Source organism: Myotis lucifugus, unplaced genomic scaffold (assembly GCF_000147115.1).
Source record: "Myotis lucifugus unplaced genomic scaffold, Myoluc2.0 scaffold_280, whole genome shotgun sequence".
Taxonomy (NCBI): domain Eukaryota; kingdom Metazoa; phylum Chordata; class Mammalia; order Chiroptera; family Vespertilionidae; genus Myotis; species Myotis lucifugus.
The window spans coordinates 1450346-1476367 of NW_005871328.1; the positions used below are offsets into that span (position 1 = coordinate 1450346).

A 26022-nucleotide genomic window follows, 5' to 3' on the forward strand; every position below is an offset into this window, starting at 1 on the left:
CATCCCCAGTAGGAGATGTGCAGGAGGCAGCGTGATCGATGTTTCTAACTCTCTATCTCTCTCCCTTCCTCTCTGTAAAAAATCAATAAAATATATTTTTTAAAAAAACAAAACATCTTGTCCTTGGATTAAGAATATTGCCCTAGCCGGCTTGGCTCAGTGGATAGAGCATCAGCCTGCAGACTGAAGGGTCATGGGTTTGATTCTGGTCAAGGGCATGTACCTTGGTTGCAGCTCCATCCCCAGTAGGGGGTGTGATGGAGGCAGCTGATCAATGATTCTCTCTCATCATTGATGTTTCTCTCTCTCTTCCTCTCCCTTCCTCTCCCTTTCTCTCTGAAATCAATTAAAAAAAAAAAAAAGAATGTTATCCAATTACAAAAAGGCACAGACACCTGCTTTTTAAGGCATTTCCTGTGCCTTTTGCATTGGGATTTACAGTTACCCTTTTGTGGCTCGTTGGTGGGAGGAGGTTGCTTCCAGGCCAAGCTCTAGAGGCCCCTGGGGCAGTGGCTGACTGGTGGAGCCTGAGGGGCAGGTACTCGCCTCCCTCACCCAAACCACATCCCAGAAATGCCTGTGTGTGCATCCAAACGACCACAGGAGGAGCCTGGTCTGCCCACGCCCTGATTTGAAATTTGGAAGCTAAGATCCTGTGGGCCTGCCCTACTCCTGCTAAATGAGTGGCCCAGGCAGGAAGAACCCAGCGGACCCAGGCACCCAGCAGCCACTGCAGAGGGAGCTGGCGCATTGGGAAGGCTCTCAGTTTAGGCAGAGGAAGCTTGAAAGGTGAGGAGGGCTTTCATGGGTAGGCCCACCAGGGTGGAAGGCCCTCTGGTCCATTTCTGGTTCAGAAAAAGGGCTGAGGAGCCTGGGGCCCATCCTCAGGGTCTCCGGAGAGACCCAGATACTGAGGGACTGCTGACTACATCACCCCATTCCTGGCCCCCTTTGGCCGTGTGCCCTCTCTCAGAGGGAGAGGTGGGAAGAGGACATCCAAGGCTTGCCTCCCCTGTCTCAGCTCATATGCCCTTAAATCCAGAGAGTGGGGAGGCAAAGTCTTCAGGGCACCCTTCCCCTTCCCGAGCTGGCTGGCTGACCCGTGACTGAGAAACTAGTGGCAGAAGCAAAGGAATGAAGAGGGTGGGAGGAAAAATAGGTAGGCAATAGGGGAGCAGGAAGGAAGGGACAAAGGGGGAAACAGGAGAGAAGAGAAAATATCACCTCCTATAAAACAAAGGTTTCCATAACTCCAGGGACAAAGCCACAAATCTGAGGAAGATATGTGAATGCCTCTCTCTCAGTAATTGATAAATTAGCAAACAAACAAACAAAAGATGAATAAGGGTATGGAGGATCTGGATATCACCATCAGTAGATTTGACCAAAAGTATGCCTAGAGAGCCCTGTACCCAATGATAGGGGTTAGGATATTCAAATAGACATGAGCATTTACAAACACTGGCAATATAGTCAGTCTCCAAAATAAAAACCAGACAATGGATATCATACAGACCATGCTCACTGGATATGATTCACATTTGAAAAAAATTTACAAAACACATAAAAAAATCACTTGAAATTTTTAAAAACTTCTGGACAATTCACAGCTCAGAAAGGGAATATTCTGAGCTATAATGAAAACACGTACAGAACAATTCAGGTGCAGCCAACGCAGTACTCTGAGGGAAATTCATAGCCTTCAAAAGGCTTAAACATTTAGAGTTAAAATAAGAAAGATTGAAAAGTAATTATTTGGTTTCAACTTGAGAAGGTAGAGATTTTGAGAGGAAGGAGGAAGAGAAAGAAAAGGAAGCAAGGGAAAGAGAAAGGGTAATAGAATTTTCTAAGCAGAGTCTCTGAGAGGTGGAGGATCAAGCCCCAGCTTCTCTCCCTGTCCTGATCCTTCTCTCCTAATGGACCTTCCTCTCTCTACAACCCCAACCCATGCACTGGGATGTGGCTAAAAACAGGGAAGGGTAGAGCTGAATGCTCAGTGTCCAGCACACTAGGTAAGTGGTGATTTTGTCCCCAAGAGGACAATGGGTGTGCCTGAAGACATTTGTGCTTGTCACAACCGGGGGAAATTGATGCTACGGCCATCAGATGGGTGGAGGCCAGGATGCTACTCAACACCCTGCAGTGCATGGGTCGCCCTCACCACCAAGAATGATCTGGCCCCAGCCTTTTTTTTTTATTATTAGTTTTTCTTTTTCTTTTTTGGCCACAGCCTTAGATGTCAACAGGGTGAAGTTAGAAAACCCTGCTCGAGGCAGCGGCAATTACCTGGGAGGCTGCCTGGAGGATGCCACGGCCATCAGGCTCCCTGTGTGGGGTTGGAAGGTGTGGACAGCCTCGTCGGTGTATAGGCCACCATCCTGCCGGTGGTTCAGGCTCACCAGGTCAGTCATCACCACCAGTCCTGTTTCCTAGACAACAGACAACAAGAGACCCACAGCGGGGAAGTGGGTGTAATGTCCCCAACAGTTGTCATCACCCTGAGGCCACTGACCCAACATTGCTTCTGTGGCATGGCCCTGCCTGCAGCAGGCTTGGTGACATGGACTGAGGGGGTCATGGCACCCAGTGACCATCCAGGACAGAACAGAGGAGAGGCCAATACATCTGTGGCTCAGACAGGCAAATCCACAGAGACAGAGAGCAGATTGGTGGTTGCCAGGGGTGGGGAAGGGGAAATGGGGAATGACTGCTAATGGAGATGGGGTTTCCTTTTGGGGTGATGGGAATGGTTTGGTACTAGACAGAGGCAGTGGTTGCATCGAATTGCAAATACACTAAAGGCCACTGAATTGTTCACTTTGAAATGGTTCAATTTCCTGTTGTGTGACTTTCACACACACACACACACACACACACACACACACACACAATCAATTGTTGTAGTGCCTGATCCAGACCAAGGGCCAGTGACTGTCACAATTATCTTCCTCACTCTGCTAATTATTGGGACAACTGCACTGAGGGTAAGCCCCGTCCTGGACGGGCCGACTCTGCTTTGTGCACAGAAATGCAAACCTAGTTACTCTGACTCAGAAACAGCACCTCCTAATTCCCAAAGCTTCCAGGACCCAGGGGTTCAAATCGCCCGGCATTCAACAAGCACGTAATTGAAACTTCATTTGTTCCAACATAGGTCTACAGGCATAGAGAGATATGTAATAAATATATTTTAGCTAACATAGCAAAATAAGTCATTTGTTCAAATATACTATATATGTTTTATATATGTAGTTTTTAAGATAATTTTTAAAACTATTACAGCGAAAGGTTAATTGTGAGATCTAGGTGGTAGGTATACAGGTATTTATAAATTTGTTCAACTTTTCCAAATGTATGGAAAATTCCATAGTAAAAACGGTGTGTGTGTGGGGGGGTGCCTTTTTAAAACGGGAAGAAAAGCACCTTCAGATGGGACATGCATTCGAGTGGAGACCATCGGCATGTAAGGTGGGCTCCCAGCCTGACCTAGACTGACAGACCTAGACTGACACTTGTACACATGGCGGCTGCTGGCACCAGCCCCGCCCTTGTAGCCAGGACGGAGAGGGGTGGACGGGAGCTACAGATACCATTGCCTGAACCCACCACCTGAGAACACAGCCACCTACTCCCCTTGTGAAGGTTTTCCTGAACATCACTGCTCCCTATCAAGTTCAAGTTGTCAGTCCGTGCTGAGAACCGTTCTGCTCTCATCTGCCTTGCACACTGGCAGAGACTGGGGGCGGAGGGGGGGGGAGCGAGGGGGAGAGCGGGGGGTTCCGCTTATGAGCTTTCACTGGGGAGAGTGGCAAACAAGTTCTGCAGCAATGAGTTTGGGAGCCTCCACCCCCCACCCCAACTCTGTATCCCCAAGACCCTTTGTTTCAAAATGAGAAGAGCACAGAAGTGAGTTCCCAAGACCACCCCTCCTTACGGCGAAGGCAAACCCAGAGTCCTTGATGACGCCCCAGAGCCAGAGGAAGACGAAGGAGCGCCGGCGGCGGCGAGCGGCCAGCCCAGCCCACCAGAGGGGTCCATCCTCCCACGACACCCTGAAGGCATCAGACACGTCGTACTCTTCCAGTTCCTGGAAAACCTACAGGCAAGCGGGGAGTGGGGGTCAGTCAGCTAAGGGTTTCTTTCCAGCCCAAACTGGCTCCCATGGGGCTGGCGTGCTCCCGTCTCAACCTCCTTTCCCATACATCACTGAAGACAAGCTTAGGGGACAGGCACTGGTGGTGTCAAACACAATATAAAGGGAGCCCTTTAAAACGAAGCCGGAGCGGCCATGCCAGAGGAACTGCCTTGCACGACGTATGCCTCCAACACTTGGAATGTGAAAACCGGGCAAGATAACCTGTGGACGAGGCCTAAAGCAACATTGTGCCCCCAAGAACTGCTTGCAAAGGTAACAAGAAAGCAGTTATTATAACTACCAGACTGATGACTACTAGGCTGAAAAGATTTAAAAACCGTCTAGAATTAGCATCACTACGTTATGTTACCTGCACCAACAGAAATGCCTTCCTCCTACTGATGTAATTATTCCCCTTCCCTTTCTCTAAACACCCTTTGCCTTTGTCCCCTAACCGGACACTATTTGGGCTTCTACCGGAATCAGTGAGTCCCTCGTAGCTCTTCTTATCGATCTAGAATAAATGCTTGTTGCCTCTCACTTTGAAATTCCTCTTATTTTTAGGTTGGTAGCGGCATTAGCCCATTTTAAAGATGGGCAGACTGAGGCCGGTGAGGTGAGAGCTGGGCAAAGTCATGCCCAGGTCTTCTGAATTTGACTCCAAGATCTTTCAACTGCACAGAAGCAGCGACAAGGGGTGGTTCACTGAGAAATGAGCCCCACGGAGAGAGGGTATGTGGATTCACACCCGGCTCTTCACTTGCTGACAAGCAAGCGACCCCTGGGGAGGTACAGGAAGCCGGCACTCACCTGGGCGGGAGTCAGCCGGAAACCAGACCTCAGCAGGTAGACGCTCTTATCAACCACAGCGACACACACGCAGCTGCCCCTGGCAGCCCTGACCCGCAGGTCCACAACCTCCCCGGGCTGCGTCTCATTCGCTGAATACGTCAGTGAAACCTGGACCCAAACACAGCAGAGAAATCAGGAGCTGGGCCCAAACCTCCCAAACCGCCCCTTACCCTCTCCCGCTGCCTAGAAGCCTTGGTCCTCGCTAGCCCAGCCATCCAGGTGAGGACACAGGGGAAGGCAGAGTGACAGGAACCAAGCTGGTGCAACTGGGACATTCTGTGCACAGGATGGGAGGGTGGGCATGGGAGACAGGCGCTGGCCGAGGGCGTGTTGCAGCCAGGTGTGCAGGGTGCAGGGAGAGGGCAGGCTGAGCCCGCTGTTGGGGCATAAGCCGTGTTCCTTAGGTCGGAGCCCAGTGGGGCAGAGAACGGCTTTTCGCTGTGTGTGCTGAATGCAAATCCCCATCTGGGTGACTTCTGGAGAAGCTCCAGCTAAGATGAACTTAGGTTCTGGTTATTCCCGAAGGCAGGGCAGCCCTTACAAGTCCTGCTTGTGGCGCCACCATGTGGCAGCTGTGCACAGCCCGCCCGCATTGACACTCTGGGGTTCCCAGCCCTGGATGGCGATTGACACCCTGGGGTCCCCCCAACCCCCACCCCGTTGGGATCCCGATGTTCTACCTGGTTTTCAAAAAAAGTCTCCACAGTGAACTGGACGCTGTCGGCAACCCCTTCTCCATTCTCCCTGACATAGAAGACCAGCAGGCGGCTGAGGGGGACCATGCTGGGGGTCACGGACAGTTGGAGAGAGGTCATGCATACGCTGAGCTCAGCAGCTGGGGCTGGAGGGGGCTCTAAGACAAGTCAAAGGTGGGAGAGGTGGGGGAGCCAGCACTCCACGGCGGACCCCCCAATGCCCAGGCTGCACAGCGCAGGGAGGGGCTGGCTCAGGCCCAGTGCTCCCAGAGGGAAGGGAAGCAAAGCCCCAGAGGACGAAGGTGAACAATGCCTAGAGCCCCACTCGGGCCAGCAGCTCTCACCCAGGGCGATGCTGCCCCCTAGGGGCCATTCGGCAATGTCTAGGGACATTTGTGGTTGTCACAACTTGGAGGTGCTACTGGCATCTAGTGGGTGGGGCTGGCATACTGATCAACACCCTGCAGGGCACAGGGCAGAGAAAGATCCGCCCTAAACACCAGCAGGGCCAAGGGTGAGAAAGTGACTTAGCATGAGAGAGGAGACCCTGTCTTCCTGTCTGTCTATGAATCTATGCATCTATCTACCCATGAGTCTGTCTGTCTATCTATCTATCTATCTATCTATCTATCTATCTATATCTATATCTATTTATCTACCAATCCATAAATCAATTTGTCTATCTGCCTATCTATCTATAAGTCTATCTATCCATGAATCTATGTATCCACCTATGAATCAATCTATCCATGAGTCAGTCAGTCTGTCTAGCTGGCTGTTTGGGTATCTACCCATCCATCCATCCATCCATCATACTTTTCTCTTCCCTTCCTTCTTTCCATACATCCATCTGTCTGTCCTTCTATTCACCCATCCATTCCTCCATCATCTGTCTATCTACCTATCCATCTATCTATAAATCTATCCACCTATCTCAGGGATTCTCACCCAAGGTGACTTTTCTCCCTAGGGACACGGGTGATGTCCGGGATTGTTAGGTTGTCACTGCGTGTGGATGGCTGTAACTGACATCTGGCGGGGGGAGACCAGGGATGTTGTTTCACACCCTATGGTGCCCAGGACATCCCGCCACGAGGATGGCTTGCCCTCGAGCTCCCACAGTCCCCACTTTGGAGATCCTGCTTTAGGCAACAGGCTGTGAAAAGGAGGAAGACCCTGGACAGAGGGGTCTCGTGAGGAGCACACGGAGTCCAGGAGAAGAAAAAAACAGGACTCCCAGGTGCGGCAACAGCCTGGGCAAAGGCTGAAGGGGGCTGGCAGGAGGCACCATAGCAGAGTGTGGGCCAGTGCAGGGCCCGCCTACTGCCACCTGCCCCGTCCCCTGTGGACACACAGTAAGGACCTCTCCACCTGGAGCCGCTGGCCACCCTGCCATCCTGGCCCCAGCCCCGTCTCACTAGGGACACGTGCCCTGCGCCCTGAGGCAGGCTCGCCTCTTGGCTGTGTCTGGTTACCCCTTCTCTCCGGGGCACCTGTCCCCGTCTCCACGGCCGAGAAGGAGGAACGGCACCTCCAGCCTGCAGCCAGCTCACCTGTCTCCGAAAGGTGTGTTAAGCGAATCGGCTCCTCCGGGGCTGCCCGCCTGCTTCTCTGCTGGGTGATGCGGGCAGGCTGCTGGCCGGAGAGCACGATGTTGCCCCGGGCAGCCACCTCGTAGTGCAGGGTGAGATTGCAGGCACACGTGGACGTCACGGGAAAACGGGCTTCTTCCCCGACCTGCGGGAAACAGACGGCGGGGCTGGCCCTGCTGGTACCCACAGCCTGGCACCAACGCCACGGCCAGCCCTGGGAGACGGCCACCCTGGGGCGACAGGGGGCTGGGAAGGCTAAGGGAGGAGTGCTGGCCTTAGGGCAGGTCACCCATGTCCGGTCCTGGCTGTGGCCATGTCCCCCTGGCAGCCTCACTGCTGCCCTACAAATGCCGTCCTGGGAGCTCTCCATGAGGCGTCGGGTAGTAAAGATTTAACCTGGTCCAAAGAGAGGGCTGGCCTTCGCCCTCAGCTCCTAACAGGGGATCTCCCAGCCCCTGAGGTGTCCTGCCAAATACGTGTCTTTGTTGACCTACGGTCTTGGGCCACACCAGCTTCACCTCTGGAGGGGCTGGGACTGAGGCCAGCCATGCAGTGGCCAGCTGTGTCTATGAAACTGACCCCCCATAAAAACTCTGGATGCTGAGGCTCAGATGAGCGTCCTGGTGGGCAGGACACCAGGCATGTGGTCACACATTTTTGCTGGGAACGTAACACAGTCTGTGACTCTGTGGGGAGAGGATGATGGAACCTCACCTTCAGGATGTTCCTGGACCCTGCCTCTTTCTGGGCTGATTTTTAAAAATATATATTTTATTGATTTTTTATAGAGAGGAAGGGAGAGGGATAGAGAGCTAGAAACACCGATCAGCTGCCTCCTGCACACCCCCTAACTAAGGATGTGCCCCCAACCAAGGTACGTGCCCTTGACCAGAATCAAACCAGGGACCCTTCAGTCCTCAGGCTGACGCTCTATCCACTGAGCCAAACCGGTCAGGGCTGGGCTGGTTTTAATCTATATCTTTCACTGTAATAAACCATAACTGTGAGCATAACAGCTGGCAGTGAGTCTGTGAACTCCTCCTTGAAATTGAAAAACCTGAGGATAGTCTGGGGACCCCCAAACTCTGCAGTTGGTGTCAGGAGAGAGGGAGTCTTGGGGCATCTCCCTAACTGAGCAGGTGCCAGTGCTGGCAGTGGGCTGGCCCTTCTCAGCGAACATAGACATTCGATCCGAGGAAAACCCCATCGCTGGAGGGATGGGGGCTCCAACACCAGCATCAGCACTGGCCCTGCGGGGGCGTGTGCAGGCCCCTGGAGGCAGGGGAACAAGCCCATCGGAAGCCTTACCTGCAGGGGGCGGGCGGGCGGCTGCAGCTGCAGGTAGCACTGGCTTGGGGAGTACCAGCTGCTGAGAGACAGGTAGCTGGGCAGGTACTGGGTCCCCACAGGCTTTCCGTTGAGTGCCGTCACCTTGGCCTGAGGAGGAGAGGGTGCTTGGTCAAGGCCTGGGTGCCTGGAGTAGGAAGCGAATCTTGGGGATGCGTCTGCCTGTCCAGCCGTGTAGCAAGACCCTCTCAGGCTCCAATTTCCCCTTTGGGGACCCCCCTCCCCGATTCTCAGTCAATGGCGTTTAGTGTGGCCAGCCTGTTCTTCCCAGCTCTGTGGGAAACACGTGTCCAAGACTGGCCACGGGGTGTTGGGGGTTGGCTAGGGAGGGACAGGTTGCCACTTGGCCACTGGGTGACAGTTCCACCACCTATTAGGGAACGCCGCCCCTCCCAGGCTCGCCAGCAGCCAGGTGGCTTCTAAAGGGAATCAGCTGCATGGGAAGTGAGCACCGGGGAGAGGGCATCAGGGGAGGGCCCGTTGTGCGGACAGCATCCCAGGGGCTCTGGACCAGCCCCGCCTGCAGCTCACGGCCCTTCTCCTGCCTGGCCCAGGTCCCGGTGGCTACACCACTATTGCTCCTCGAGGGCTGGCACCTTTACTGGATGCTGAAAGAACGTGGCTAACACAAGGGAGGCCTCAGAGGGGGCAGTTTAGACCTGTGTGTGGTGCAATACACAGATCTTGTAACATAGAACCCTATATGTTCACGTTGATCAATGTCACTCCAATCAATTTGATAAAAATTAAAATACCCATGTGTGATAAAGAATAAAGACGTCGGCAGCTTCAGTCCCGCTCCTGGGAGGTAGCCCTAGCCCCCTGGAACGTCCCAGGTGCTGTGAGCTCGTTGTGTATGGAGGGCCCCGATAACATATGCTAACGAGACAACTCGGGATGGGAACAGCCACACCAGAAAGACCAACCATGTGATTAGAGGGCTGGGGGTCTGAGACACGTGATCTCAGCCTGACCTCCAGGGAGGGGAGGTAGCGGGAGACTTAGTTGAGTCTTAGGGCCCATGATTCAATCAGTGGCACCCACATCATGAGACCCCAACAAAATCCGTGGGCACCAAAGCATAGTGAGCGCCCCTGGTTGGCTGTTCTTTGTGTCTGTCATGACATGTGGGTGAGTCAGGGTCCCGCCTCCATGGCGATGGCACAAGAAGCTTCAAATCTGGGACCCTCCCGCTCTCGCCCTATGATCTCGCTCTTTACTTTATCCTAACTTGTATTGTCTATAATAATAAAAGCGTAATATGCTAATTAGACCGGACGACCTTCCGGACGTAGCCGGGGCTGCAAGGGAAGCCCGGGTCCCGGGTGCCTGCCAATGGCCATAGGGAAGCCGGTGCCGGCAGCAGCCGGGGGAAGGAAGGCCTACTCTTGCACGGATTTCATGCATCGGGCCTCTAGTTCTATTATAATAAAACTGTAATGGCCAAAGGTATGAACTTCCAGTTACAAACTAAATAAGTCCTAGGGATGTAATGTGTATCATGGGGACTATAGTTAACAACTGTGTATTATATATTTAAAAGTTGCTGAGAAAGTAGATCTTACAAGTTCTTCTCACAATAAAAAATTGAAGGTGTGTGTGGCGATGGATGTTAGCTAGACTTACTGTAGTGGTCATTTCATAATGTGTACGTATATTGAATCACTGTTATACAACAGAAACTAATATAATGTTATATGTCAATTATATCTCAATAAAAATAATTAGATAGTTTAAAATTGGCTCTGCTTTAAAAAAAAAGAATTAAAGACTTTTTCCTAAGCAGTATTTGGTAATAGAATAGAATATCTTCCCAGTAAAGTAACATTTTTGGAAAAAGCTAATTTTTTTTATTAGTCCTAAGCTGAGGATAATTTTTCCATTGATTTTTAGAGAAAGTGGGAGGGAGGTGGGAGGGAGAGACGAGAGAGAAAGAGAGAGAGAAACATTGATGTGAGAGAGACACATCTACTGGTTGCCTCCTGTATGCGCCTTGACCCAGGCCGGGGATCGAGCCTGCAACCAAGGTACATGCCCCAGATCAGGAATCGAACCAGTGACCCTTCAGTGTGCGGGCCAATGCTTTCACCACTGAGCATACCGGCCATGGTGAAATATATACTAGTAGCTGTGAGAGAAAATTATTTGGCTAATTCTGATATTTGAGTCATTTGGGGGCTTTGCAGCTACTTACTTGCTAAAGGACTAATGGAAATAAAGGAATGTCTTTCAATTATTAAAAATTAAAAAACAGCCCTAGCCAGTGTTCTCAGTGGTTAGAGCATTGGCCAGTGCACCAAAGGGTCATGAGTTTGATTCCTGGTCAGGGATATGTACCTGGGTTGCAGGTTCAATCCCTAGCCCTGGTCAGGGTGCATGCAGAAGGCAACCAATTGATGTGTCTTTTCTCTCTCTCTCTCCCCCCCCACTCCTTTTCTCCCTTAAACTCTGTCTAAAAACCAATGGAAATCTCTCTTCCCCTCTCCTCCTTTTCTCCCTTAAACTCTGTCTAAAAACCAATGGAAAAAATACCCTCAGGTGAGGATTAACAAATAAATAAACAAACAAACAAGCTTGTAGTTGTAAGATAGTGGGCAGCAGGAACAGCCAGTTGGTAAAAAGTGTGAGTGACTGGGGACCCCCAAGCTGTGTCTTTGGTGGTTTAAAATCTTTAAGGATGTGTTGGCCTCAGGGGACACAGAGACCACAAGTGTCTTCAGCTCCCACCTACATATTTATTCTCAGCTACCCCCTGTCCTCACCATCCCAGTGCCATGGGGTCGTCACAGAGCCGGGACCCCCTCTTCCATCTCTCCTGCTCTTCCCTCCTCTACCCGTCGGACACCAAGTCCCACTGATTCTACCTCAACAGCCCAGGCTTGGTGTCCTCTCATCATCATCTCTCATGTGCCCACCTGGGGTGCCCCCCCCACCTCCCCCTACGGGCACTGGAGCAGCTGCTGGGGGTTAAAATTCAAATCACTCTGTCCCCTGACACTACCTTCTGGGTAAGCCCCAAGCATCCCTGGGAGGTGGGGGTTAGCCCCGTTGGCTCCCTCCTCCATATCTTTCTGAAATGGCTCAGCCTGGCTGGGTACTTGCAGGACCCAATTGCACTATGGTGGTCCTCTGGGCTTCTGCATATATTGTTCCGCCTCCCAGAAGCAGCCTCCCGCCTCGCCCTGGGACAGCCAAGTTATCTGTTCCCACGCTGGGTTCCCCCATCAGACTGAACTCCCTCGGGGGAGGGGGCCTCCCAGGCCCACCGAGTCCATGCCTGCTGGCCGAATGACAAGGGTCCGGGGACTCACCCACCTCCAGCCACACATGCTGGGCGGACGTGGGGATGGAGGGGATTTCAAACGCCACCAGCCCTCCCCGAGATACGGATTCCGTGGTGTAGATGTTGTCCTTTGGGGTCAGCTCCGCCCTGATCTGGACCGTCACCCCCTCGGCCGGGCTGCCATCTGGGTAGGTCAGCTCCACCTGGAAGGGGTCACCAAAGAGTCAATGTTGTTTAGGTGTCAGGGCAGCAACACTCCCCAAAATGATCTAGACTTGGCCTGATTCCCACGGGAACCCCAGCCAGCTTCTCTGCAGAAATAGACAAGCTGATGGTAAAATTCACAAAGAATTGCAGGAGGCTCCAAGTAGTCAAAGCAACCCTGATAAAGAACAAAGGAGAGCCCCTAACCGGTTTGGCTCAGTGGATAGAGCGTTGGCCTGTGGACTGAAGGGTCCCAGGTTCCATTCTGGTCAAGGGCATGTACCTTGGTTGCGGGCACATCCCCAGTAGGGGGTGTGCAGGAGGCAGCTGATCGATGTTTCTCTCTCATCGATGTTTCTAAATCTCTATCCCTCTCACTTCCTCTCTGTAAAAAAATCAATAAAATATGTTTTTTTTAAAAAAGAACAAAGGAGAACTCACACACTGCAATCAAGTCACTACAAAGCTATACTAATCCAGCGAGTGGTGGTATTGGCATGAGGATAGACATGGAGACCAAGGGGGACAGAGCTGAGAGTCTAGAAGTGAACCCACATATCTACTACGACCAGAGGATCCTCGACAAGGGCGCCAAGACCATTCAGTGAGAACTATCGTTTCTTCAACAAACGGTGCTGGGACCACTGGCTCCCCACGTGCAAAAGAATAAAGTGGGACCCCTCCCTCCCATCCTACATAAAAGGTAACTCAAAGTGGATCCCAGACCGAAATGTAAGAGCTAAAACTACAAAACGCTCAGAAGCAAACAGGGAAAAAACCTCACGGCCTTGGACTTGGCAAAGCAGACACAAGATGCAATCAGCCCGTGCCAGCCGCTGGCCTCACGCCACGTCAGAGTACCAACAGGGCGGGCACTGCGGGGACCGTTCCTCGTGACTCCCCGCCTTCACTCGTGCAGGAGGGTAGAACATGCGACGAGAATGAGGGGCTCAGGAGACATGGACGTTGTGAAAGAAACATGGCCAGGGGGCCCGGAGCGACCCTGGAGCAGCCCTTCGACTGGGCAGGGATTTGGTGCTGGGGTGACAGGGGCTTCGGCCTGTGTGATTCCCATTAACAGCTCTGTTCCTTAACCCAGACGGGGAGCAATTTCCCAGCTGTAGGTGAAATGTTCCCCTTTTCCTGAATGGACACCCCAAGCCCCTTCTGCATGCGTGTCCTGGCCATGCATGTGGTACTTCTCCTCCAGCCGGGACCCTGCAATCAAGGGGCACAGGAGCTGTGTCTCCATGGGTGGGACATGGAGGCAGAGACCCTGGCACAAAGAGAGAAGGGCGGTCCCAACGTGGAGCAAGAGGGGGACACAGTGTGAGGACAGACCACCGTGATCCTGTGGTGACTCTGGGAGGCAAGAGGGCACAGGGCTATGGGTGGTGGGTAGAGAAAGGGGTCAGGGACAGGCCAGGTGACATCAGGCCCTGCTGGCTTTGCTACCCCAGCTGCAATTGGTTTTTCGGTGGCTCTCAGGCAGGAGCGGGGTGGAGGCAGGGCGGGGCCTGTGACCTCGGACGGCCCCTGCTGGCCCCAGCGCTTACCATCCCCATGTAGGACAGACCCGGCTTGAACTGCTTCCTGGTGGCCTTGGAGTAGCGGATGTCCACCAGCTGCTTCTGGACGGGGGTGGAATCGTCAAAGGCCACCTGCTGGCTCCCATCCGTGGCGGTCACTGCGGCCCAGATGCTGACTGTGCCCCGGAAGTGCTCAGGGATGTCAGTCGGGATCATGTCCCTCACGCAGATGTGAAAGTCCTGGGAGCCGTGAATCTGGAGGCAGGAGACAGACAGGCTGTGCTCGCTTGGGGCTGGAGTGGCTTCGAGGGAGGACTTGCAAGCACACATCTCAGGTATAGGGCTCTCCAGCCACCTGTAGGGCCAGGGGACCCTCGGCGACACATGCAATCTATGCTGTAGAGATGGACTCCTGCTGGGTATGCAGTTGTTCCTGTCCGCTCTACTGGGCAGAAGGCGAGGCACTGGCCCTCCAGCCAGACGGCAGGGCAGGGATCTGAACCTGGCCAGCCCCACTCTGGTGCCCTCACTCCCCTCCTGCTCCCGGAGCACAGAACTGCCCCCGGTCAACCCTCATCTTAGGAACCACCAGGGCCTGGCCAATGCACATTCAGAAACATCTGTGGAGTTAATCACTCAGTAATGAGGGAATTAAGGAGGCCACCAGCCAGCAGCCTCCAGGGAGAACAAAGGGGACAGAGAGAAGCTTTGGGTGGGGGTGGGGAACATGATCATAGTGCAGTCGATCGACAGGGTTCAGTGGTGGGGGACCCCACGAAGGCACGGGCTCTCCAGGATGTGTGTGGAGAGACACACTCACAAACATACAGAACAATAAACACCAGATTATAAAACTTGACGTACCCAGGAATGGGAAATCTTGTAGCCACTGTGGAAAAACAGTCTGGAATTTCTCAAATGGTGAAACACAGAGTCACCGTTGAGAGAGGGAACAGACAAACAGACCTTGGCCAGATCGTGTAGGGCAGTGATGGCGAACCTTTTGAGCTCGGCGTGTCAGCATTTTGAAAACCCTAACTTAACTCTGGTGCCGTGTCACATATAGAAATTTTTTGATATTTGCAACCATAGTAAAACAAAGATGTATACTTTTGATATTTATTTTATATATTTAAATGCCATTTAACAAAGAAAAATCAACCAAAAAAATGAGTTCTTGTGTCACCTCTGACACTCGTGTCATAGGTTTGCCATCACTGGTGTAGGAAGAACACTGACCCAGTCGGCAGTCACCAGCCCAGGAATCCACCCCCTCCTTTCCACGTCAGACTTCTTGCGTAAAGTCAGACCCCTCTCTCTAGCAACCAAACAACAGTGGGCCCCCAACGGCCAGGACTTTCTTAATAACTGACAATTTCCCTGATTTTTGTCCCCACTTCCAACTCAGGACCAAATGGAGAAAACGTGTCCCTAACCCATTGTATTGGATCCCACTTCTCAGTAGCTGCCCACAGCTTCTCTGGGCCACCAGCCTCTACTGGGGCACACCTGACGCCCCCTTCTCTTTTTTTTTCACTGTAAAGCAGTGGTTCCCAAACTTATTTGGCCTACCGCCCCCTTTCCAGAAAAAAATATTACTCAGCCCCTGGAAATTAATTTTTTTTAAATTTTAATAGCAGTTACTCATCGCCCCCAAATGCACCTGTGGCCATCACCGCCCCCCTGGATTGCTGCAGCGCCCACCGGAGGGCGGTAGCGCCCACTTTGGGAATCACTGCTGTAAAGCTTTCCCACATCTCCCCCTGCCGCTGAGTCTCTGCCAAACGCCACTGATGGCTGATTCCCTTGCCACAGCAGACTTTGTCCTTATTCAGGTGGTTTTCATTTCATGCCACAACCACTCGACCCAGGAGTGCCACACCCAAGAGAAATGAAACAGCCCCCCCACAAAACCTCGTAAATGAATGCCCAGAGCAGCACCGGCCACAGTCACCAAAAAGTGGAAACAACCCAAAGTCCATCAGCCAATGAATGGGTCAACGCCCTGTGGCCCATCCGTTCTGTGGAATATCACCCAGCCGTTAAAAAGGAGCGAAGCACCGACACACTGCAGCATGGGTGAACGCTGAAAAAGCGAGGCGAATGAGAGAATGCAGGCACAAAAGGCCACAGTGTCTATCACCCCATTTATATGAAATGTCAGAAACAGGCAAATCCACAGGCATAGGAAGTGGAGTCGTGGTTGCCAGGGGCTGGAGAGGGACAGGAATTCACTGTAAAAGGACATAAGAACTTTGGGGGGCCCTAGCTGGTTTGGCTCAATGGATAGAGCATCGGCCTGCAGACTGCAGGGTCCTAGGTTCGATTCCAGTCGGGGGCACATGCCTGGGTTGCGGGCTTGATCCCCAGTGGGGGATGTGCAGGAGGCAGCCGATCAATGATTCTCTCTCATCATTGATGTTTCTATCTCTCTCTCCCTCTCCCTTCCTCTCTGAAATCAATAAAAAAAATATTAAAAAAAGAAAAAGAAATTTGGGAGGTTTGGTGGAACTATTCTAAAACTAGACAGTGGTGATGGGTGCATAACTCTGTGATTATACTAAAAACCACTGAGCCTTACACTCTATGTGGGTATTTGAATTGTGTGGTACATGAATCATACCTCAATAAAACTGTTTTTTTTTTAATTTACATACAATGTCCCGGGAAGAAACACATCAAAATATCAATAACGGTTGTGTCAGACTGTTGGAGAACAAGTTATGGTTATTTTCTTCCTTTTTAAGAATGTTCTAAAGTCTCCATGTTCAGCCCACAAGAATTTTATCTTTGGGGAAATCCCCACTATATACTGTTTTAGAAATTCAAATAAAACGGATGACAATAGAGCGGAAGCCGAGGGCAGACACTGTGGGAAGGGACCCACTGGGCAGACAGCATGAGGTGCTGCTCCTCACCTTCATGGTTCTGAGGACGGGGCACCCCATCTCCTGGCTGTAGTACCCCACGCCATTCACGGTCATGTTGATTGTCAAGGTTCCAGAGACGGGCTTCCCAAAGGTATACCTGGAACAAGGGGACAAGGGTAGCTGATGTCACAAGCAGCAGGTGGTCACTGGTACAGCAGCTGGACGAGGGTGGAGGTGTCCAAGGCGACCTAGTGGCTATTAGCGGGGAGTGCTCAAGGATGCGTGCCAAGATCCTGTCCTTCACACCAGGATGCTTCCCCACCCTGCAGCCCAACCTTCCAGCCCTTCCTGCCGCCCCGAGTCAGGACAGATAACCTCAGGGCCCCGCAGTCCTCGGTACCAAGCCTCATGTTGGACAGAAAAAGAGACCGAGGGTCAGAGAGGAACCCTGGGCCAGGATGTGTGAGACAAGCCCTGGGGTTGGTGACACCACTGGAGCACCAGGCCTGGTTCTAAGTGCCCTTACGAGCTCAGCTGTGAACTAGGGGCTTGACTTCTCTGAGCTTCCGCTTCCCCACCCCGAGGTTGGGAATAAAACTACCACCTCAGGGATGTCAGTGGAATTTAAATGCATGTATGTCATGCCCAATGCAGAGGGGACACCTGCTGACCAGGGCACGGAGCAAAATGGGAGACTGTAGTGAAAAAAAAATAATGCCAGGCACTTCAACTATATTCTAAACTGGAAAACGTGTGTGTGTCCAGCACATCCTTGGATTTTAACACACACACAGGCCAGAGAGCAGCCTGAGCCAGGCCACCACCTCCAGCAGGCAGCAGGGCTGGGGCGGGACTAGGGGCCTCAAAGGAGGCCCAGAAAGGGACAGTGTCTCTTGATGACCCTGGTCAGCCCCGCACTTCGGCCTGGGTCAAAGGCCTGGCCACTAAAGGGGTAACCCCCTCTAGAAATCCCTCTCGGGTCAGCCCACAGCTGTGGGGCTGCCGATGGGGAGGGGTCCAGTTTGGGGCAGGGTGCCTCTTAGGGGAGAGGTATGTTCCAAAGGGGAGGAGCAGGCCCGTGGGGGAGGGGCATCCCACAGGAGGAGGGCATGCCTGTGGGGGGGACCCCCTTCTCACCTGGCCTGCACGGTGCCAGTCTCGCAGGCGTCCACATCCCGGATGTAGCGGGGTGGGTCAATAAGGAGCTCAAACTTGGGCAGCGCTGAAGGGAGAGAGCAGAGCGGAGGGAAGCAGGTGGCCCACCCCCGGGCGGGGCCTCAGAGGAATGCCGGCCGCCACTGCACGCTTACACTGTTAGAACCCATGCCACCCTGTGCTGAGCACTGGCAGCTCTGGGGATTTGCCAGCCACATCCATTTCCTATCTCTGGGGGACCAGCACCCCGTTTCTCTCAGGGGTCCACGTGCCTTGAGTACAGCGAGTCCCATCCCATTCCAGGGGTGTGCCAGTGGCTCCTGGACCAACTAGGGGGCGTCCTGAGGTGCTTGTGATGGAAAGGAGCCTCTTTTGACCCTATGACCCAGCCCTGGGAGCATCCAGCCCCCGGGGCACCCTGTGCAGCTCACAACTCGGGGAGGAGGGACCGATACCAGGGAGCAGCAGAGGAAACTCGCTTGTTACATGAACCGATAAATTCCTTTTCTTTTGCCCTGGCTGGTGTTGCTCAGTGGTTAGAGTGTCGGCCCAGGCACTGAAGAGTTGCAGGTTCAATTCCCAGTCAAGGCACATACCTGGGTTGCAGGTTCGATCCCCGCCCCGGGCATGTGGGGCATGTGGGGCATGTGAGGGAGGCAACCAATTAATGTGTCTCTCTCACATCCATGTTTCTCTTTTTCTCTCTCTCTCTCCCTCCCTCCACCCTTCCACTCTCTCTAAAACTCAATGGAAAAAATATCCTCTGGTGAGGTTTCACAAAAATAAAAATAAAATAAACTCCTTTTCCATTGCTTCCTGAATATCCACTGGGCTTCTGTTGCTTACAACCCACACCCTGACCTCTATGGCTTTCCTCTCAGGATCTTCCTTTCGTTAAAAAATATGTTGATATTGATGTTAGAGAGAGAGGAAGGGGGAGGGTCAGAGAGAGAAAAACATCGATGAAAAACATCCATCGGCTGCCTCCTGCACGCCCCTCACTGGGGACTGAGCCTGCAAGCCGGGCATGTGCCCTGATCAGGAATGGAACCGGGGACCTCTTGGTTCATGGCTCAACCACTGAGCCACACCAGCTGGACCAAGATCTTCCTCTTAAAAGGAGAAGCCCTTGACCACGTAGGGGAGATGTTAGCACAGAAGCAGAGTAACTGGCTCTGGCAGGTTCGCTCCCTCGCTCTTGTCACCTGAGCACTTTCCTTTAATGGCTCTCTCAGCCTCAGTTTCCCCATCTGTAAAGTGGAGATGCCTCACAGGGTCAGAACAAGGAAAAAATAACAAGAGGAAAAGAAGGACTTAAAAGGGAAGGACATTCTGACACATGCTACAACATGGATGGACTTGAGGACGTGCTGAGAAAGAGCCAGGCACCACCGGGCAAACACAGTGTGATCCCACGTACGCAAGGTCCCTGGAGGAGTCAGATTCACGGGCACAGGAAGTAGTGGGGGTGCCAGGCGCTGGGGAGGGGAAGAAGGGAGTTAGTGTTTAATGGGGCAGAGCTGCAGTCTGGGAAGATAAAAAAGTTCTGGCGATGGATGGTGGTGATGTTTGCACAACAATGAGAACGTACTTAAAGCCACTGAATTGTCCGCTCAGAAATGGTTAAGGTGGCAATTTTATGTTACTTACATTTTACCACCATTTTTAGAAAAGATATAACAGCCCAGCCAGTGTTGCTCAGTGGTTAAGCTTCGGACCCAGGCGCCAAGAGGTCGCTGGTTTGATTACTGATCAGGGCACATGCCCAGGTTCCAGGCTCGATCCCCAGGAAGGGGTATACAGGAGGCAGCCAATGGATGGATATTTCTCTCATTGATGTTTCTATCTCTTTCTCCCTCTCCCTTCCCCTCTCTCTAAAAATAAATAAAAACGTATTTTTAATAAAGAAAAGAAAAAACATGACAAAGGCCAGCCTTCCACACTGTGCCTGGCCTTCCCGACCCTCCACGCCTGGGGCTCCTGCCATCCGCCCCCTCAGCATCTGTGTCATCCCTGGGTCGGCGGTTTCTCCCAGATCTGAAGTCCTAGGATCCCGGATTCCCCCACTTACCATACTTCTGGACTTCAAAGGACTTGTTGTACACGTGGCCTTGCATTTCAACAAAAATGAACCATTCTCCCAGCACCGGCTGGTCGGACAACGGGAAGGTCATGTTGGTGATGCCTGTGTCAAGAGAGAGACCCCGAATCCTGGGGCAAGTGTGTGTGCAGGGAGCTGGCTGGGCCCTGGGTCCAGCGGTGGTGAGGTCAGGCAGAGGCGCTCTGGGGACCCTGTGCCTCCCCTACCCCAAGCAGACCCTGGGGAAGCCAGGGGGGGTCTGAGGCTGGGGGGAGGGGGCCCCCGCAGAATATTCACCCCTGCAGGCTCAGGAAGAGTGGACGTGGGAGGGGCCAAGGGCCGAGCAGGGGCTTGGAGGCATGACACCACGCAAACGCCGTGGCCCGTGCGCCTGCCGGAGGCCCCGCACTCCACATCTGGCTCAGAGGCACATGGAGCCCCGAAGCCTCCCCCCACAAGCAGGACTCCGGGTCTGTCACGTGTGTGCATTTCCCGGCTGAGGTGGCACAGCTTTCCTCAGCCCCCACCCCCAAATGCCACCTATCACCTCCCCTTTCTCGGGGCTCCACCTCCCTTAGGGTCAGAGCCAGAAGGGAGAGACCAGTGTGTTAGAGAAAGGAAAAGAATGCCAGCTTCTCAGCCAAGCAGAGCCTCCGACTCCTCGCTGGGGAAGAGACACCTGGTGCCGGGAGGGGTCGGGGTGGGTGTGGGTGGGTGTGGGTGGGAGCGGGGTGGGAGCTGGGTGGGTGTGGGGTGGGTGTGGGTGGGGGGTGATGGCGTGGAAGACCTTCAGTGGGAGGAAGGCTGGGGTGCTGACAAATGAGGCCCCGATGCTCCAGGTCCCCCGTACGGGCAGGTGTGCCCGCTGGATCCCGGGCACAGAGGTACACAGGCGGAGGGTCCTGGACAGCCCACATTCTGCTTCCCTGAAGGATTCTCGCACCTGCCACCTGGAGGTGCAGCCCCAAAGCCAGAAGGAAGAAGGGGAGAGGATGGGGGGGCAGAATTACCACAGCAGACCGGCTCCACGTGCCTCCACTCCATCATCCTTGAGCCCCGGGGGTCCTGCGGGGACACATGGTGAACTGAGGCGGCTGGCATGTGCCCAGCGTTTGTGTGGCCCTTCTGAGCCCTCTCTCCAGGGCAGGACAAGCATGAAGGGCAGGCCCCATATTAGCCGTTTACACGGGAGCGAACCAGAAAGAGCGCGGGATATAGAAGGGACCTGTCTGAGGACAACGGGGTGCAAGGGGGGGCTGGGCCTGTCTCACCATTCAGGGACGACATTAGGACTCTGGGTGCAATCTACAAAGAGACAGGCAGACACACGCTGGCCTGCTCCACAGTGGACCCGGGGACCAGGATGGACCAGGTCCCATCCTTGCGAGGCACTGGGCAGGCAGGGAGCGGTGGTGGGCAGTGGGCGAAGACAGACCAGGCCTTGCTGAGAGTAGGCTAACCAGGCGAGAGTCAAGCTGGGCAGGGCAGGCCACTCACCAGGATGTAGGCTTCCAGCTGCAACACAGACAGACAGAGGCAGTGAGCTACCCCCACCCGAAACCCCCAGCCCTCCGTGCACGTTTCATCTTCGTCCACACAGGGCCTGGTCCCTTGGGACACCCACAGTTGCTGTTATGAGTTGAATTGTGCCTCCCCACCCCACCAAATTCATAGGTTGACATCCTGGCCTCTAGTTCCCCAGAATGATTGGGAGATGGTACTTTATAGAGATAATCCACTTAAGATGAGGTCATTAGCATAGGGCCTAATCAAATAGGATGGTGTCCTTATAAGAAAGGGTGGTTTATCCTGGCCGGATGTGGCTCAGCAGTTGAGCATCGACCCAGGAACCAAGAGGTCACTGGTTCAATTCCCCGTCAGGTCGAATACATGCCCAGGTTTCGGGCTTGATCCCCAGTAGGGGGAGTGCAGGAGGCAGCTGATCGATGCTCTCATCGATGCTTCTATCTCTCTATCACTCTCCCTCCCTCTATCTAAAAAATCAATAAAAACATGTTATAAAAAGGAGGAGGAGAAGGAGAAGGAGAAGGAAGAGAAACCAACCCTGCTGACACCTTGATCTTGGACCCCAGCCTCCAGAACGGGGAGAGAATACACTTGTGTTGATTAAGCCACTGAGCTTACAGCACTTCGTCACAGCAGCCCTAGCAAACTCACACAGTTGCCATTAGCAGTGAGGGTGGCATGGCCAAGCCCTGTCTCAGGGCCTCTGTGCTCCCTGCCTCCCATCACAGTCCTGCCCTCCTTCTCAGACTTGCTTCCGCCCCTACCCAGGGACGGCTCCTCCAGGCAGTCCTCCCGAAACAGGTGCTTTCATGGCTGAACCCCCAAACCACCTGCCTGGAGCCTGGCGGCAGGCCGGTGCTCAACCGTATCAAACCCAACATCGACGCCAACTCTGACCAAGATGCAGAACTCACCGGTGGAGGTCGAGGCTTGCACCGCTGTGTTCCTGACCTCGGCCGCGTGCCTTGCCTGATGCCCGTGTGTGGCTGACCCCGTTAGCTCAGGGCTGCTGTGTGCCTGCATGTGCCCCAGCTGAGCCCCGAGGCCGCTGGAAGCCTTGCACTTTCGATTCAATTTCTTGTGATATTTGTCCTTGGGCCTCACCCAGCGCGGACCCTTGACCAGCCTCCAGAGGAGAACGGGCAGCCACACAAACCAGGGCTCTTCCCTTCTATTGTAAGTGCCAAGCCCTTCCCGGCAATACCTGCACACAGGGCAGATACCAAGGGGCCGAGCCCCAGCCCCTCCCCAGGGAAAACTGTGGGCACAGGCCCCCTCGGATATCTGGGTGCAGGAACTTAGCCCTGTCCGCTCAGAAAGCAAAACACGTACACACCCAGGGCCTGCCACGCTGCCCTGGGAACCCGCTCTGCCCTGGGAACCTGCTCCTGAGGTCCAGCTCAGCCTGAGGAAGGACGCGCCGGTGGAAAAGAACAGGCAAGTGCATCAAAATAGTCGATGAAAAGGCACAGAAACTTGGGGTGACGAAAGTTAAGGAAAAGCCGTGTGTACCCACAGAACTGCCCTTCTAGGCTGGCCACCAGCCACTAGGAACTGTGCAGCGTTATTGTCCAGAATATGAACCCACAGGGGTGGGGCCCCCGTCTGCTCTGCTCAGCGATGTGCCCCGAGCGCTCAGTACTCGAGGACGTGCACGTAGCCCGTGCCCTACACATGTCCTCTCAGGGCTCCCTAAGCGGAAGTCGCCCGCAGACCACGTTCACATCTTTGCTATGCGCACGTGTAGTGTACGTAAACCTCTTCCTTCACAATCAATGCTTTTCTGCAAGCTCCTCTGTGCAGCGGAATGCCAAGGAGAAGCCGAGGAAATAATGGAGCCGGGAAAATCGCCACTTTGCACTCATCACAGCGAGTTTTGTTTCATGTAATTTTGGAATCGTCTGTGGAAGCTAGAACTGGCCGTGAGCGTCTGATGGGTAACTGGGCATGCAAAGAAGCTCGGGCCCCCACAGACTACTTATTGACCACAAAGGGGAAAGACAGACTTTTGGTGGGAGCAACAGGGCAAACTCTACTTAAACCACTGGCTGCACTTACCATCACCAGCAACCAGACACACCCATATAATTTATCATTAAAATATAACTGATCATTAAAATAATCTTATAAGTGCACATGTATATAGGTGTATATACAGAGAGAGAGAGAAAGCACATAAGTGTAGCAAAATGTTTGTAACTGGTGAATCTAGATCTGTGGTTCTCAAAGTGTGTTCCCTCGTCCAGCAGCAGCATCGACTGGGCACCTGTTAGAAACACGGATTCTTGGGCACCTCCCTAGAAATCAGGGAATCGATAACCGAGTCAATAACTCCAGGGAGGGCTCAGCAATCTGTTTGAGCAAGCCCCCCAGGGCAATCAGACGCACACTCAAATTTGAGAACCACTGCTCCAGATCAGGCCAAATCTGGCCCTCTATCTGTTTGTGTAAATAAAGCTTTATTGGCACCCAGCCACACCCATTTATTCACATACCACTATGTCTCTGACTAAGTCTATGCAACAACAGCAGATCTGAGTAATTGAGACAGAATCCTTCTGGCCCACAGACATGAACATATTTACCACCCGGCCCTTTAAAGAAAGTTTGCCAATCCCTAGGCTGAATAAAAGGCACATGGGATTTCTCTGTGCTGTTCTTCCAACTTTTCTGTGCATTTGACGTTATTTCCAAATAAAAGGTTAAAAGAAAATCAATGCCTTCTTCCTGTGAATATGTTTATTTCCGAGGAGAAATGATGGGTTTGATGTGCGGTTATATTTTCTTTCTAATAATGTTAAAAGCAGGGCTAGTAAGATTTCAAATGATAACCCGTTGCTACTTAAATCCTTCGTAAGCCTGCATAGAGGGCACTGGCCACTGCCTGGACCATGGTGCTCCCTTATGGGGCACCTACCATTTTTTTAAAATATATATTTTTATTGATTTCAGAGAGGAAGGGAAAGGGAGAGAGAGCTAGAAACATCAATGATGAGAGAGAATCATCGATCAGCTGCCTCCCGCACACCCCCACTTGGGATTGAGCCCACAACCCAGGCACATGCCCTTGACCGGAATCGAACCTGGGACCCTTTAGTCCACAGGCCGATGCTCTATCCACTGAGCCAAACCAGCGAGGGCCCCACCAGCGTTCTTGCCTACTTCTGTCCCACAGACTTCCCCCGGGCCTCCCAGGAGAAGTGGAGCCCCAGGGAGGGACCAAAATGGGAGGTAAAAACTGTAAGAGGACAGAGGAGAAAGGCCCGTTGCTGACGGTGGTCTGGCCAGGGTGTCTGGGGGGGGGGGTGTCTTCTGGGCACAGGGTTTAGAAGCAAATCTCACCTTCTCACTGATGGGCCTCAGGTCTGGGGTGACGGTGAAGACGCTGATGAGCACTGGGAGGAAGGAGAGAGACGTGTAGCAGCTCCAGGCCACGGCCGGCCCCTCCCCCGCCCGCACCGGCGCCCACCTCGGTGCTGGGGCCTATACACTGGCTTGTCGGTCTGGATGAACACGGAGGCTCCCCGGGCATCCACGCTCACAGAGGTCTGGTTGTGGAAGAGGGTGCCCTCCTCTTCCTGCCGGCTTCGGCCCCACACCTTCAGGAGGGCCTGGCCCCGGAGGCCCGTGGGCACCTGTGCACAGAACATTGGAAATGGGGTGTCACCCTGGAGGGGACCTACGTGTTGGGAAAGCAGCGTGGAGGTGCTCACCTGTGGTGACTGTGCCCCCCAGGGGACGCTTGGCAGTTTCTGGAGAAGGTTTTTGGGTGCCACAGCTGGGGGTAGAGCATCTAGTGGGTGGAGGCCAGGATGCTCCTCAACAGACTAGAGACTCCCAAAAGGGTCCTGGATCGTCGCACTTAGAATAGCTCTGGGTGAGCATTTCTCAACTTGGGTTAGGGGTGGGGGAGGATTCTGCGCCCCCCGCCCTCCCTCACCCCGAGGACACTGGCCGTGTCTGGAGACGTTTCTAGTTGTCATAACGGCGATGAGGGTGCTACTGGCCTCTAGTGGGTTAAGACCCCCTGCCCCCCCTCCCAGAATTACACAGGCCTTCGCTGGTCTCCTGTACAAACCCACAGCATCTATCCTGGGAGGAGGCCCTTCTTATGTGCGGTGGCAGGGGACCGCACACGCTAGTAACTTTAACCCCTGTCCGGGGCTGCCCTATTTTCTGATGCAGCACACTGTTGCCATCTGGGGCTGGTTTGTTCTCTGGGGCGGGGAGGTCCTGGGCACCTGGGTGTTGAACGGCCTCTCTGGTCTCTACCCTCTAGATGCCAGTGGCAACCGCCCACCACCGTTGTGACACCCATAAATGTCTCCAGGCGTTGGCACTGCCAAGTGTCACAGAGGGAAGGGCGTAAACTCCTCCGTAGGAATGCTCCTTCAAAGGAGGGGCTATTACTGCCCGCCGTGCCACCGCACGAAGGACACAACCGCCTCGGACTTCATTCTGACCACGGCCCGGGGCACATTATAATTAAGAATGAGTCTCAATTTAGTCCATTCACTCAGGGACCCCTGTGAGCATATGATAATAGTTAGGGACTAGCTAACTCAGTAAATGCCTACAATGTCAGTGCTTACAAACCCCTGGAAATCAAGGACTCCAGTTTCAAAACCCGCGTCAGAGAATTGCCTACAGTGTAGTTTCGTATGGAAAATAATTTTTAAATAACAATATTCAATGCCGACAAGGCTGTGGGAAATTTGGTCTCTAATGTATGGCGGGCGGTGCTGTGGGCAGG

The 26022-nt window shown here is 53.4% G+C and overlaps 1 protein-coding gene across 1 annotated transcript in view; it reads right to left on the reverse strand.

Moving 5' to 3' along the window:
* The window catches only part of CPAMD8 (C3 and PZP like, alpha-2-macroglobulin domain containing 8), a gene marked incomplete at its 5' end in the record, with an annotated part of 65504 nt that overhangs the window by 32427 nt on the left and 7055 nt on the right, over positions 1 to 26022 (reverse strand). Inside the window, 15 exons of the mRNA XM_023763311.1 lie at positions 2287 to 2429; positions 3935 to 4096; positions 4946 to 5095; positions 5668 to 5840; positions 7236 to 7419; positions 8583 to 8711; positions 11937 to 12107; positions 13665 to 13892; positions 16556 to 16664; positions 17645 to 17729; positions 19734 to 19847; positions 20753 to 20807; positions 21240 to 21257; positions 24612 to 24664; positions 24739 to 24904. Coding sequence (XP_023619079.1) covers positions 2287 to 2429; positions 3935 to 4096; positions 4946 to 5095; positions 5668 to 5840; positions 7236 to 7419; positions 8583 to 8711; positions 11937 to 12107; positions 13665 to 13892; positions 16556 to 16664; positions 17645 to 17729; positions 19734 to 19847; positions 20753 to 20807; positions 21240 to 21257; positions 24612 to 24664; positions 24739 to 24904 — 1940 coding nt within the window. The remainder of the gene's footprint in view (positions 1 to 2286; positions 2430 to 3934; positions 4097 to 4945; positions 5096 to 5667; positions 5841 to 7235; positions 7420 to 8582; positions 8712 to 11936; positions 12108 to 13664; positions 13893 to 16555; positions 16665 to 17644; positions 17730 to 19733; positions 19848 to 20752; positions 20808 to 21239; positions 21258 to 24611; positions 24665 to 24738; positions 24905 to 26022) is intronic.